A 14,116-nucleotide genomic window follows, 5' to 3' on the forward strand; every position below is an offset into this window, starting at 1 on the left:
ATAAGCTACAGACTCTAGGTCAATTGAAATTATTGAGGAAAACACACTTCATTAGGGAATCACAAAGCTGGGTTTTGTGTACTGTATTTGTGGACAAGATATATAATCTCTCTGGACTCCACTTCCCTCTTTTGTAAACTAAAAAGAGTTACTCAAAGACCAGAGGCCATTTCTTACCATCCCTCAAACAAGTGAAGTTTACAAAACACCTTTTAATTGTGGAGTAGTCAGTCTATATTCCTTATGCCATACTGAAATGGGACTCTGACCAGGGCCAAGTGGGTTAATATACATAATATACAGTTACACTTTGCCATAGGTGCTAAAGATAGAACAAGGTTGGCTAAATTCTCATGACTTAATCTAACGTGTTTTTAGAGAGGCTGGTTCTGATGGAATAGGCGGTGTTCAATTGGACCTGTGATTGGTGATGGCATTGAGGTCTCTTTTATTATCTAGAGAGAAGATGCTACTACTGCGTACCAGAGATAGTTGGTAAATTGCCCGGAAGGGTGGCCAGGGACTAAAGGTTTATAGTTGCTTCCCTCTGGGACAGGAGCTCTCCAAACTAAGTCCTTCCAGAGTGAGGCTCAGACCTCTGGCCGGGAAAACTGCTTCCTGAGTAAGTGCACTCCGCAGCCTTGACCTTGTCATAGTCTCTGCCCCAGCCTGGCCTTTCAGTCTCCTCACCTGCAAGATGGTGGGGGGGGGGTAGGCGCAGCTGAATATCCGGAACCCTAGGCTTTTGCTCTTCCCCTAGACAGTGGGGGCGGGGTGCAAGACGATCTTTTCCAAGAGCCGCCCACCGCTGTCCAGCCAGCACCTTCCTTATGCCTACTTCCTGCCCCCCTGGCTCCACCGCGGTGAGGTCACGCGGTATACGTCACGGGGTTATGACGTCACTGAAGGCGGGCCTTCGGGAGAGGAAGGGGCGGGGTCTAGGCCTACGACGCGTGCGCACTGGGCGCGGCGCGGGAGGAGGCGGAGGTGGCGGAGAAGCTTGAGGCGGCGGCGGAGGCAGCGGCGCTGGGGGGGGTGGGAGGGGGGGGAGCGAGAGTGAGTGAGTGGCTGAGTGAGTTTACCCCTATGAGGGGGTGAGAGGCCCGGGGCTTACCTCGGGGGAACGGGTCGCCGCGCCGGCTAGCAGCGGGCCCCCTCCCGGTCCCCGGGCCCGGCAGCGCGGCGGCAGCTTGCTAGTGAGGAGGCGGGGAAGCGAGCGTCCGTCCGGCCCCCGCCATGGAGGGCATGGACGTGGACCTGGACCCGGAGCTGATGCAGAAGTTCAGCTGCCTGGGCACCACCGACAAGGACGTGCTCATCTCCGAGTTCCAGCGGCTGCTCGGCTTCCAGCTCAACCCGGCCGGCTGCGCCTTCTTCCTGGACATGACCAACTGGTGAGGCGGCCTGCCTTGCCGAGCCAGCGCCGGTGGCGGCCTCGGCCCCGCGGGGAGGGCAGGGGAGGGCAGGGACACCCGAGCCGGGGCGGTGGGGCGGGAAGTGCGGCGGCTCTCCGAGCCGGGACGGGGAGGCTGGTGGGGGAGTCCCGGGGGCAAGGCGGGGAACCTGAAGAGTTAGGGGGCTGTAGAGGCAGGAAGGGGATGGGGTTCTGCGGAAGATAGCGCCCCAGGGACGTGGGCAGAGGGGAGAGGTGGCAGAGTGGGTAGACGGGGAGGAAAACGTGTGGTGTTGGCTGAAGAATGGAAAGCTCGGGAAATTGGTTTTTTAGGTATGGGATTTGGAATTAGGGGCTGACGATGACAGGGTTTGGGGGAGGAGACGGCGGAGGGCGGGCTGTTAGGTGCTTTGGAGGAACCTGGGGCACGGGAGAGAGAGATTAGGGAGTTGGAGTTGAGAACAGATCGCGCGCGCGCGCGCGCCGCGTGTGTGTGTGTGTGTCTGTGTCTGTGTGTGTCTGTGTGTGTCTCTGTGTGTCTCTCTGTGTGTGTGTGTGTGTGCGTGTGCGCGCGCGCGCTATGTGTGTCCACCCAAGGAGAGAGAAGGAAAAAAGGATTCTTTGGGTGGAAGAAAAGTGATTATGGTGAGGTGGGATCGATTCAGTTTTTCTCTGGGATGTAACCTGGAGGAAAAAAACAAAAACAACTTGGAAAAGTGGGGGAAAGGGATGAACTTGGGGGAGGGAACTTTGTGAACTGGCTGGAGCCCTGGCAGAGGAGTTCAACGAGGGAAATTGAAGAAAGGCCTCCTGAATAGGAGTGAAGACAGGGGCTTACTTTAAAAGAAAATGAGGTTGATAAGACTTTGGGAAAATGGAGAACTTGATTTATGCTAGGAACCAAGGATTTTTGGCTTGAAGTTAGATTGTGGAAGATTGAGTTGGGGTCAAAGGCTATATTACCCATAAACGAGTGTTTCTTGGTTTGTGAAGCAGTATTTGCTGTTTTTGATAAGCAAGTCTTCCCCGTGTTCTGTAGGGGCTGTTGAGTTCACTCAGGGTGAGGAAAGTGTAGACCATTAGATTTCCTTTGAAAAGTTTCAGGTGAAGCAACTAATCTTTCTTTGGACAGAAAACAATGGGGGATGAGTGCCCTTTGCTCTGTATTGGGCATTTAGTTCCCTGACACGTGGAATTTTGTTTCTGTTTGCATTACTAAATGCTTTAAAGCAGTGCCAGCTTTTCCTAGTTTTTATCCCATCCATCATCCAGCCCTATTCTGAATTACCTGTATTAGTGGGAGCCTTGTAGGTGTGTGCGGTGGAGCTAAAATGGTAAAGGTTTTTTCGTATGTGTGTGATCTTTGGTGGGTTTTAGTATTTTATCCTTAAAGCCAGTCATTAGGCAGGAGTGGGACAGAATAGTTCAGTATTGAAAAACACAGGTTTTGAATGCCTGGATATCTTGAGAGTTGTTTGTGAGCTTTGTTTGTGTCTTTGTTTTGCCATATTCAATATGGAACCCGGGGCTTCCTGAATGCTGTACAGTGATTACACCTCTGGCCCTTTGCTTGCACTTATTATATCCAGATGATCTCAAATAAGGAATGCAATTTAGTTTAGTTTTCTGACCAACAAAACACACTGAGAAGAGCTATTACTCTGGTGTAGTCTGGAAATAGTTTTATCTTGAGGAGAGTTGTTCTTTTGCCTGCCCACTTCCCACCCCCAGTGCTTTTCTCCCTTGTTTACACCATTTCACTATAGGAAACTTGGCATGTTGATACTGCTCAATTGGTAGGGGAGGAACGTTTTTTTCTCCCTACCCCTTTGTGGAAAAAATTCACTGTTCTAATAAGTTTTTTAGTTTTTTAGAGCCAGTGTTTATTAGTATAATTATGATTACAAAACTAGTGTAAAAAGTTTTGTTCTTGAGTTGTGTTTTGCATATAGGATTGTTTTTACCTGATGTGAAAAATAAGGAATAGGTGTCACAGCATGGAAAAGAAAAAATAACTTAAAAAATGTAACAGGGGCTGGGAATGGGGCTTAGTGGTAGAGTACTTGCCTGGCATGTATCAGGTCCTGGGTTCGATTCCCCATTGCCACATAAATAGGCTGGAAGTGGAACTAAGCTTAAATGGTAGAGTGCTGGTCTTCAGCAAAGCTCCGAGACAGTGCCCAGGCCTTGAGTTCAAGTCCCAGGACTGTCAAAAATAAATGAGTAGATTAAATTAAAAATAAATACATGGATGAGCCAGGAGTTTGGCTTAGTGGTAGAGTGCTTGCCTAGCATGCACGAACACCTGGGTTCGATTCCTCAGTACCACATACATAGAAAAACCAAAAGTGGTGCTGTGTGTCTCAAGTGGCAGAACACTGGCCTTGAGGAAAAAGCCCAAGGACGGTGTTGAGGCCCTGAGTTCAAGCCCCAGGACAGTATAAAAAAAATAAATACATGGACCAGTATGTATACTGATAGCATGTTTCTTCTACATAAAATAAGAACAGCCGGGATCTGTGGCTTATGCCTGTAATCCTAGTTCCTCAGGAGGCTGTGATCAGAGGATCCTGGTTCAAAACCAGCCTGGGCCCCTAAAGACTGTGAGACTCTTATCTCCAGTTAACCACTAGAAAAGCAGAAGTGACACTGTGGTTCAAGGGGTAAGGCTGTAGCTTTGAGCTGAAGAGCTCAGGGACAATGACCTGGCCCAGGGCTAGTAGGACCAACCAAAAAATAAAGTGAAACAAGAACAACCAGCACCTGTGGCTCTTATAATCCTAGTTACTCAGGAGGAAGAGATCTAAGGATCCAGACTTGAAGCCAGCTGGAGCAGAAAAGTCTAATAAGACTCTGATCTCCAATTAAATACTAAAAAATACAGAAATGGATCTATGGCTCAAGTGGTGGAGTGTTGAGCCAAAAATCTCAGGAATAGTGTCTAGACGCTGAGTTCAAACCTCAGTAACAGCACAAAAACAAAAAAGAACAAAGGAGTGGACCATTTAAAACATATGTTTTTAGGCTGTGGAGCATGCTAGACAAGTGTTCTATATCACTGAGGTAAATTTCCAATAGCTCCTTGATGTGTGTATGTGTGTGTACCCCTGTGTGTGCTTGTGTTTGTTTGGTGTGTGTATAAGATGCTGAGCATTGAATCCTTGGCCATGTGCATGTTTGGCAAGTGCTTACCATCTGCTTTGAAGCAGTTGAAATCAGTATACTATTTTTTTTTTGAGGGGGGTGGTCATGGGGCCTGAACTCTGGGCCTAGGTGCTGTCTCTGCACTCTTTAGCTTAAGGGCTACCGCCCTCCCCTGGAGCCTCAGCCCCACTTTCCATTTCCTGATGGTTAACTGGAGATAAGAGTCTCAGGTCTTTTTGTTCCTGAGCTGGCTTTGAACCTTGATCCTCAGACCTCAGCCTCCTGAGTCTAGAATTACAGGTGTGAGCCACCATGCTTGGCTTCCTTTTTTCTTTTTCTTTTTTTTTAAGTCTGTCACAGGGCTTGAACTCAGGGCTTGGGCACTGTCCCCAAGGCTAGCATTCTACCACTTGAGCCCTAGTGCCACTTCCAGCCTTTTCTGTGTATGTAATACTGAGGAGTCAAACCCAGGTTTTCATACATGCTAGGCAAGCACTCCATGGCTAAGTCACATTTCCAGCCCAGTCTTAGCTTTTTTAATACTATCTCCCTCCTCCACCCCTTTCCTTCTCCCCCTGCTCCCCATAGGGGTTGCCCTGTAGTCTCTTAACTTGATATCCTCATTTTTCAGCCTACTAAATGCTGGGATTACAGGCTTACATCACCATGTGTTATTAATGTAGACAAAATTGTGTAGCTACTTATATTTATCTAATTTAGGAGCAGGTTTTTTGTTTTTGTTATTTTGTACCAGTTCTAGGGCTTGAACTTGGTTTGGGTGCTGATCCCTGAGCCTTTTTTTTCTCCCAGTCCTGGGCCTTGAACTCAGGGCCTGGGCACTGTCCCTGAGTTTCTTTTGCTAAAGGCTAGCTGTCTATCACAGAGTCATCCCACCACTTCTGGCTTTTACTGAGGAATTGAACCCAAGACACATGCATGCTAAGCAAGTACTCTACCACTTTGCCAGCCCCTCCCTGAGTTTTTTTTGCTCGAGGCTAGTAGCACTCTCCACTTCAGTCTTGTTTTTTGGTGGTTAATTAGAGAGAAGAGGCTTATAGACTTCCTGTCTAGGATCTCTTTGAATTGTGATCCTTAGATTTCAACTTTTTTTTTTTTTTATTTATTTATGGGTCTCAACTTTAGAACCTGGGTGCTGTTTCTGAGCACTTCTTTTATTTTCTTGGTCATGGAGCTTGAACTCTGGGCCTGGGCACTGTCCCTGAGCTCTTTATCTAAAGGTTACCCACCTACCCCTTGAGCTACTGCCCCACTTCCAATTTTCTAGAGATTAATTGGAGATGAGAGTCTCAGGTTCTTTAGTGCCCCGTCTGACTTTGAACCATGATCCTCAGATCTCAGCCTCCTTAGTAGCTAGGGTGAGCCACTGTGCCCGTTTCAGATAAGGTTCATTTACTTCTTTCCTATACATGGAAGCAAAAATTAATAGGCAGCCAATATTTAACTATATGTATATAAATATGTATCTCCTTAGCAGATAGAATAGCATAAAAGCATAGCAGGTGCTATTCTTTTTTTTTTGCCAGTCCTGGGCTTGGGCTCAGGGCCTGAGCACTGTCCCTGGATTTTCTCAAGGCTAGGGCTCTACCACTTGAGTCACAGCACCACTTCTGGCTTTTTGGTACGTATGTGGTACCAAGGAATCGAACTCGGGTCTTCGTGCATGCTAGGCAGGCACTCTACCACTAGGCCAAACTCCAGGCCCTATTCTAACTTTTTAATAAGAAACACATATACCTAAAAACTATCAGAGAAAGTTGCAGGGTAATGAAACATGTATATATTGGTGAATTAACTGAATAAAACTTAAGAACAGGAATAGACTGAATTTCATAGAACCTAGGATTCACCAAGATGTCTGTTCCTTGTATGTGCAAATTGCTTTCAGTTAAGTTTCAAAGTTTTGGAGGATTTAGAATAGATGGAAAAGCATCATCATATTGTAGTTAGATAATATTTCCTGAATGAAATTAGGAAAGGGCAGGATGGGTTTGGACCATCTAGATTACTTTGGCTGCAGTGTGTATCATTGGTGAGATTTGGATACCCTGCTTGTACTAGTCCCTTCAAAATGGACTGCTGCTTATATCCCACTAAAACCTTTGCATTCTCAGTAGTAAACATTTTCCTTCTGTAATGAAGGCTCTTCTTTTCTTCTTTTTTTTTTTTTTTTTTTTGCCAGTCCTGGGCTTCAGCTCAGGGCCTGAGCACTGTCCTTGGACTTTCTCAAGGTTAGAGCTCTACCACTTGAGCCTCAGCACCACTTTTGGCTTTTTTCTATGTATGTGGTACCGAGGAATCGAACCCGGGTCTTCGTGCATGCTAGGCAAGCACTTTAACCACTAGGCCAAACTCCCGGCCCCTCTTCTTTTCTTCTTGCCCTATAAAATCCTGTTTTCTGGAGTTGGCATACTAAATACAGTTCTTTAGTAGTGTTTACTCTGTGAACTTCACTGTTGTCTTTTTGTGACCTTACTCTTTAAAAGAAAAATCCTTGTCCCTAAGCATCTAATATTTTGTAGAGATGTTCAGTAAATATCTGTTCAAGTAGTGTAGGACAATGAGAGCTTATTTCATGTAGCCCCGGCTAGCTTAGAACTTGAATTTTGCCTTAGACTCCCAGAGTATTAGAGATACATGGCACTGTCTTTAGTTTCTATAGTGTTGTTTTTTTTTTTTTTTTTTTTTGCCAGTCCTGGGCTTGAGCTCAGGGCCTGAGCACTGTCCTTGGACTTTCTCAAGGCTAGAACTCTACCACTTGAGCCTCAGCACCACTTCCAGCTATATATGTGGTACCAAGGAATCGAACCTGGGTCTTCGTGCTTGCTAGGCAAGCACTTTAACCACTAGGCCAAGTTCCTGGCCCTCTATAGTGATTTATGCCTAAGGGTTTGCACTTGAATAGGTCAGAAAGTCTAACCTATTATGGAGCATCTAGCTCCTGATGTTCCAATAATACACATTGTGCTTTTTTTTTTTTTCCCTAGTAGGGTTTGAACTCAGGACCTTGCACTTGTTAAACCAGCACTCTACCAGTTGAACTACACCTCCAGCCCGTTTTGCTTTTAGGTGATTTTTCAGATTGTCTTGATTTTTTTTTTTTTTTTGTCTGGGGTGGTATTGAGCAGTTATCCTCTTTACTGTGCTTTCCAAGTAGCTGGGATCACAGGTATGAACCTATCATGGGTGTCTTGTTGAGATGTGGTCCTGCTCATTTTTTTTTTTCCTTGTCTGGATTTGACAATCCTTCCAATCTCTTACTTCCTGAGTGTCTGGGATTACAGGAGGGAGCTCTACCATGTCCAGCAAGATAAATAAAAGAAATGAAGGGTGGGAGCTAGCCCTATTTCCATAAAAATAAAGGGCTAGGGGCCGGGAGTTTGGCCTAGTGGTAGAGTGCTTGCCTAGCATGCACAAACACCAAGGTTCGATTCCTTGTTACCACATACATAGAAAAAAGCCAGAAATGGTTCTGTGGTTCAAGTGGTAGTGCTCTAGCCTTGAAAAAGCCTAAGGACAATGCTTAGGCACTGAGTTCAAGCCCCAGGACTGGCAAAATAAAAGAAAAAGTACTTAATGCTTTCTGGTCATTCATTTTCTCTCTGCCCTTCCTTCCTTTTTCTCTTTCTCTCTTTCACCAGTCTTGGGGCTGGAACTTAAGGGTCTGGGTACTTTTCCTGATACTCTTTTGCTCAAGGCTAGCCCACTACTACTTGAGCCACAGGACCATTTCTGGATTTTTTTTTTTGCCAGTGCTGAGGCTTGAACTCAGGGCCTGGGCAAGGTCCTTGGATTTTCTCAAGGCCAGAGCTCTACCACTTGAGCTTCAGCATCACGTCTGGCTTTTTTCTATGTAGGTGGTACTGAGGAATCGAACCCAGGTTTTTCTGCATGCTAGGCAAGCACTCTACCACTAGGCCAAACTCCCAGCCCTAGCCTTGAATTTTTTCCAAAGCTAGTGCTCTACCATTTGAGCCATAGTATCTCTATGGATTTTGCCGTGCATGTGGTACCTGGGATTCAAACCAAGGGCTTCATGAATGCTAAGTAAACACTCTACCAGTAGGCCATGCTCCCAGCTGCCACTTCTGGCTTTTTCTATTTATGTGATGCTAAAGAATTGAACCCAGGGTTTCATGCATGCCAGGCAAACATTCTACCCCTAAGCCACATTCCCAGCCCAAGTAATAGACTCTTTTTTTTTTTTTTTTTTTTTTTGACAGTCCGGGGCTTGAGATCAGGGCCTGAGCACAGTCTATATATGTGGTACTGAGGAATCGAACCCGGGTCTTCGTGCATGCTAGGCAGGCACTCGACCACTAGGCCAAACTCCCAGCCCCAAGTAATAGACTCTTATGAACTTTTTTTCATGCGCGCGCGCACACACACACTGGTCCTAGGATTTCAATACAGGGATTGGGTGCTCTCCCTGAGCTTCTTAAGGCTAGGCTAGCACTCTACCACTTGAGCCACAGTTTGACTTTACTTTTTGCTTTTCTGTTAATTAATTGAAAATAAGAATCTCATTGGCCGCCTGGCTGGATTTGGACTGCCATTCTCAGATATATAAGCCTCCTTAGTAGCTAGGATTATAGGTGTGAGACACTGGTGTCCAGTGTCTATTCTTTTTTTTTTTTTAAATTATCAGCCAGAGTTTGTGACTTTATTGGGGTCCCAGTCCACTTCATCAGGTAATATGGTGCAATGTAGCTTATTTAGTTCACATAACTTAGCAGAGTTAACATAGTTACTATATTCTTGTCCCTAACTTGCCTAATTTTGTCCTGCCTATCCAGCACACTTGCTCGCCTCACCTCTCTGACATCTCTTAGTCTGGAGGTGGAACAGGGCCTGGGAGTCAGTTGTTGGATGCAGCTGTGTGAGATCTGACGTCGTACAACCAGTCTTGGTCCCTTGTCAGTCCTCTGACAAGGTAAGGAGCAGCTCCTGGAGGCCAGAGATCCTCGGACCACAGTCTCGGTCAAGGCCAGCAGGAGTGCTTCGGTATTCTTTTTTTTTTTTTAATCCTGAGACTAGGACTTGAACTTAGTACCTGATACTTTTGTTCACTGGCTGGTACACTACCAACTGTGCCATGCCTCCAAACCTATTTTTCCATTCTTAATAAGATCCTCCCTATCTGCTTTTAAAGGCTTTAAGTATTCCATATGTATATTTAGAATAATTTATTTTTTATTGGTATCTAAAGTATTTTTTTTCCAGATTTTTTTTGTCAGTTGTGGGCCTTACACTCATGGCCTGGGTGCTTTTCCTGCACCTCTTTGTGGCTAGTGTTCTGCTACTTGAGCCACAGCACAACTTCTGTGAGTGTGTGTGTTGTTGTTTTGTTTTTGGTGGGTTATGGGGCTTGAACTCTGGGCCTGGGCACTGTCCCTGAGCTCTGTAGCTCAAGGCCCAACCCTTGAGCCAAACCTCAGTTCCTGTTTTTCTAGAGGTTAATTGGAGATGAGTCTCAGGTCCTTTTGTGCTCAGGCTGGCTTTGAACCTTGATCTTCAGATCTCAGCCTCCTGAGTAGCTAGGATTACAGGTGTGAGCCACTTTGCCCAGCCAACTTGGTTTTTTTTTTTTGTTTTTTTTTTTTTTTTGAGATGATTCCCCCCTCCCCCCCATTCCTCCTTCCTCTCTCCATGGAGATAAGAATCTTATGGAGACTTTTCTACTTGGGCTGGCTATGAATCTCAATCCTCAGATCTCAAGCTCCTGGGTATATAAGAGCCATTAGCAAGCACCCTACTGTTTTTAATCACTCCCTGCAAATTGCTTTTATTACACCAAGTGGTCCAGTATTCCTTTTTCCATCTGCTGGCTCACTGGGTTTTGAACTCAGAGCCTCGTGCTTGTTAGTTACTGGCCCTACCACTTTAGCCACACTCCCAGCCCCCTTGTTTTCAGTTTTAGCAGTAAAAATTTGTTACTAAACATCCTTACAGCCAAATTTTTGCCCTGCATCCATATTTCCTTAGAATTCATATGTAGAATTTGATTGCTTGGCTCAGGGTTGCCTAGCTGGATATAAACATGACTTGTAGTACTCATAAATACTTAATTCCTCCTGAAGTCTGGACTCTATTTGTATTTCTGAAACTATTGTAATGAGTGACTATTTCTTAGACAACTCATCATTGCAGCATATTGTAAATTTGCCTTTCAATTTCATAGGTTAATGTGCTTTTAATTTGCATTTGTCAATTCTAATGAATACTTTGATGTGCTCAAAATCTGTTGTCATCTTTTATGAGCTTATTGAATTTAGCTTTTATTTTCCAGAAAGAGAATTGTCTTGTGAATGAAATTTGTTTTTTTCTGTCCTATTGTAAACATAGTGCTGGATATAAAACCCTAGGAAGTTTAGAATTGTTTAAGAAAGAAAATAAATCTACTTGTAATAGTATTCAAAACTAATCACTGGCCCAGGTACAAGTGGCTTACACTGAGAGACTGAGAGCTGAAAATAACTGTCCAAAGCCATCCTGCAAAGGAAAGTCTTTTGCGTTTTTAATTTCCAGTTAACCAGCAAAAAGCCAGAAGTGGAGCTCTAAAACTCAAGTGTTAGCACAAGCTTAGAGCAGAAAAGCTCAAGAATAGAATCCAGGTCCTGAGTTAAGCCCTTGGACAAGCACAGTAAACCTCTAATCATGATTATCAACTGTGTTTAGGCATGTAGATGCACAGATGTTTTTTAAAAACTATGAATGCAGGCCGAGATTTGGCCTAGTGATAGAGTGCTTGCCTAGCATGTATGAAGACCTGGGTTTGATTTCTCGGTAACACATACAGAGAAAAAAGCTGGAAGTGGTGCTGTGGCTCAAGTGGTAGAGCTCTAGCCTTGAGAAAACCCAAGGACAGTGTTCAGGCCCTAAGTTCAGGCCCCAGAACTGGCAAATAAAAAAGCCAGGTGCTGTTGCGCACATCTTATAATCATAGCTACTCTGGAGGCTGAGATTTGAGGATTGCTGTACGAAGCCAGCTTGGGCTCCAAAGTCCATGACACTTTCTTTTTTTTGAGTCATGGGGTTTGAACTTGGTCTGGGTACTGTCTCTGAGCTCTTCAGCTCAAGGATACTGCCCTACTCCTGGGCCTGGGCATGATCCCCTGAACTCTTCAGGCTCAAGAGTAGGGCTGCTTTTGAACCTTGATCCTCAGATCTCAGCCTCCTGAGTAGCTAGGATTACAGGCATGAGCATCCACACTGGGCTTATGAGACTCTGTCTCCAATGAACCACTAGAAAACTGGAAGTGGAGCTGTGGCTCAAGGAGTAGCTTGGGAGCCTGAAGCTGAACAGCTCAGGGACAATGCCCAGGCCCAGAGTTCAAGCCCCATGACTGACCAAACAATTAAAGAAAATGATATAGCCCATACTGCTGTTTTTATTTTTTGCCAGTCCTGGGTCTTGAACACGGGGCCTGAGCACTGTTCTTGGGCTTTCTCAAGGCTATAGCTCTACCACTGGAGCCACAGCACCATTTCCAGCCTTTTTTTTTTTTTTTTTATGTATATATATATGTGGTACCGAGGAATCGAACCTGGGTCTTGGTGCATGCTAGGACAAGCAAGCACTCTTACCACTAGGCCAGACTCCTGGCCCCTGCCCATATACTACTTTGTAGTCTACTTTTCACATAAATATTATAGCTATTTTGTTTACCTTTCTTCCTCCCTTCAATATTTATTTATTTATTTATTTATTTATTTAGCTGGTTCTGGGCTTGAACTCAGGGTCTTGGCACTACCCCTGAGCTGCTTTTGCTAACACTCTACCACTTGAGCCACAGTGCCACTTGCAGTTCTTTCTTCTCTCTCTGTCTCTTTCTCTCTCTCTCCCCCTCCCCCTCTCTCCTCCCCCTCCCCCTCTCTCTTTCTTTCTTTCTTGTCCTGGAGCTTGAACTTTCAGCTTTTTCTTTGTATGTGGTACTGAGGAATTGAGTCTTCTTGCATGCTAGGCAAGCACTCTTCCTCTTGGCAAGACTCTTGGCCCTGCAACTTTTTCTGTTTATGTACTAAGAAATTGAACCCAGTACTTCATGCATGCTAGGCAAGCACTTTGCCACTAAGCCACATTCCCAGCTTCAGGACATAAGTTTTGAGGCCCAGAGTTTGGTTTAGTGGTAGAGTGCTTGCTTAGCTTGCACAAAGCCATGGGTTCATTTCATCAGTACTACACAAACAGATAAAAGCAGGAAGTGGTGCTATGGCTCAAGTGGCAGGGCACTAGCCTTGATCAAAAGAAGGGATCTCCAAGGAAGTGCCCAGACCCTGAGTTCAAGCTGCAGGACTGGGGGGCGGTGGAGAAAGAACAAAATAAAAAAATTTTGATGGTAAAGGGATTGGAACTCAGGGCTTCATTCTACCTGCTCAGTTTGCTGTTGCTCTGTCACTTGAGCCACACCTCCAACCCTCATTTTTGTTGGTTCCTTTAGAGGTAGAATTTTTTGCCAGTCCTGGGGCTTGAACTCATGGCCTAAACACTGTCCTTGGGCATTCTCAAGGCTAGATTCTACCACTTGAGCCACAGCACCACTTCCGGCTTCTTTCCATGTATGTGGTACAAAGGAATTGAACCTGGGCCTTGGTGCATGCTAGGCAAGCACTCTTTTTTTTTTTTTTTTTTTTTTTTTGCCAGTCCTGGGCTTGAGCTCAGGGCCTGAGCACTGTCCTTGGACTTTCTCAAGGCTAGAGCTCTACCACTTGAGCCTCAGCACCACTTCCGGCTTTTTTCTATGTGTGTGGTACCGAGGAATCGAACCCGGGTCTTCATACATGCTAGGCAAGCACTTTAACCACTAGGCCAAACTCCCGGCCTAGGCAAGCACTCTTAATACTAGGCCAAACTCCTGGGCCCAGACTTTGTTTTTAAATGTCACCCTTGGTCATGGGAATGTGGCTTAGTGGTAGAGTGCTTGCCTAGCATACACAAAACCCTGGGTTTGATTCCTTAGTACTCCACAAACAGAAAAAGCAGAAGTGACACTGTGGCTTAAGTGGTAAAGTGCCAGTTTTGAGCACAGATCGGCTCAGGTACAGAGCCCATGCCTTGAGTTCAAGCTCCAGGACTGGCAAAAATAAATAAATAAAAATGTCACCCCTTGGGGCCAGGAGTTTGGCCTAGTGGTTAAAGTGCTTGCCTAGCATGCATGAAGACCCGGGTTCGATTCCTCGGTACCACATACATAGAAAAAAGCCGGAAGTGGTGCTGAGGCTCAAGTGGTAGAGCTCTAGCCTTGAGAAAGTCCAAGGCCAGTATTCAGGCCCTGAGCTCAAGCCCAGGACTGGCAAAAAAAAAAAAAAAAATGTCACCCCTTATCTTTCTCTTCCTAAATTTTTATCAGATGTATTTTATAATGAGAGTAGATAATAATTTGGGGAGCAGTTGCTGTAAGAAGTTATTTGGAATGGGCTAACTACCTTGTATTTGTTAGGGTCTTATACTTAAGAGAATTTAGTTGTAAGAATACAGCAAAAATATAATCTGATCTTCAGAAGTTTCAGATCTCTTGCTTTGGAAAGAAAGGAAATTTTTGCTCAGTTAATTTTTGTCTT

General features: G+C 45.2%; 1 protein-coding gene across 3 annotated transcripts in view; it reads left to right on the forward strand.

The window, feature by feature from the left end:
* The first annotated feature begins 1,054 nt into the window (after window positions 1–1,054).
* The window catches only part of Ilrun (inflammation and lipid regulator with UBA-like and NBR1-like domains), a 46,257-nt gene continuing 33,195 nt past the window's right edge, over window positions 1,055–14,116 (forward strand). For all 3 annotated transcript variants that reach the window (XM_090355847.1, XM_090355849.1, XM_090355846.1), the window contains exon 1: window positions 1,055–1,394. In XM_090355847.1, the coding sequence (XP_090211973.1) occupies window positions 1,237–1,394 (158 nt within the window). In that variant the 5' untranslated portion in view covers window positions 1,055–1,236. The remainder of the gene's footprint in view (window positions 1,395–14,116) is intronic.

This window comes from Megascapheus bottae, chromosome 22 (assembly GCF_031878675.1).
Source record: "Megascapheus bottae isolate mThoBot1 chromosome 22, mThoBot2.hap1, whole genome shotgun sequence".
NCBI classification, from domain to species: Eukaryota; Metazoa; Chordata; class Mammalia; order Rodentia; family Geomyidae; genus Megascapheus; species Megascapheus bottae.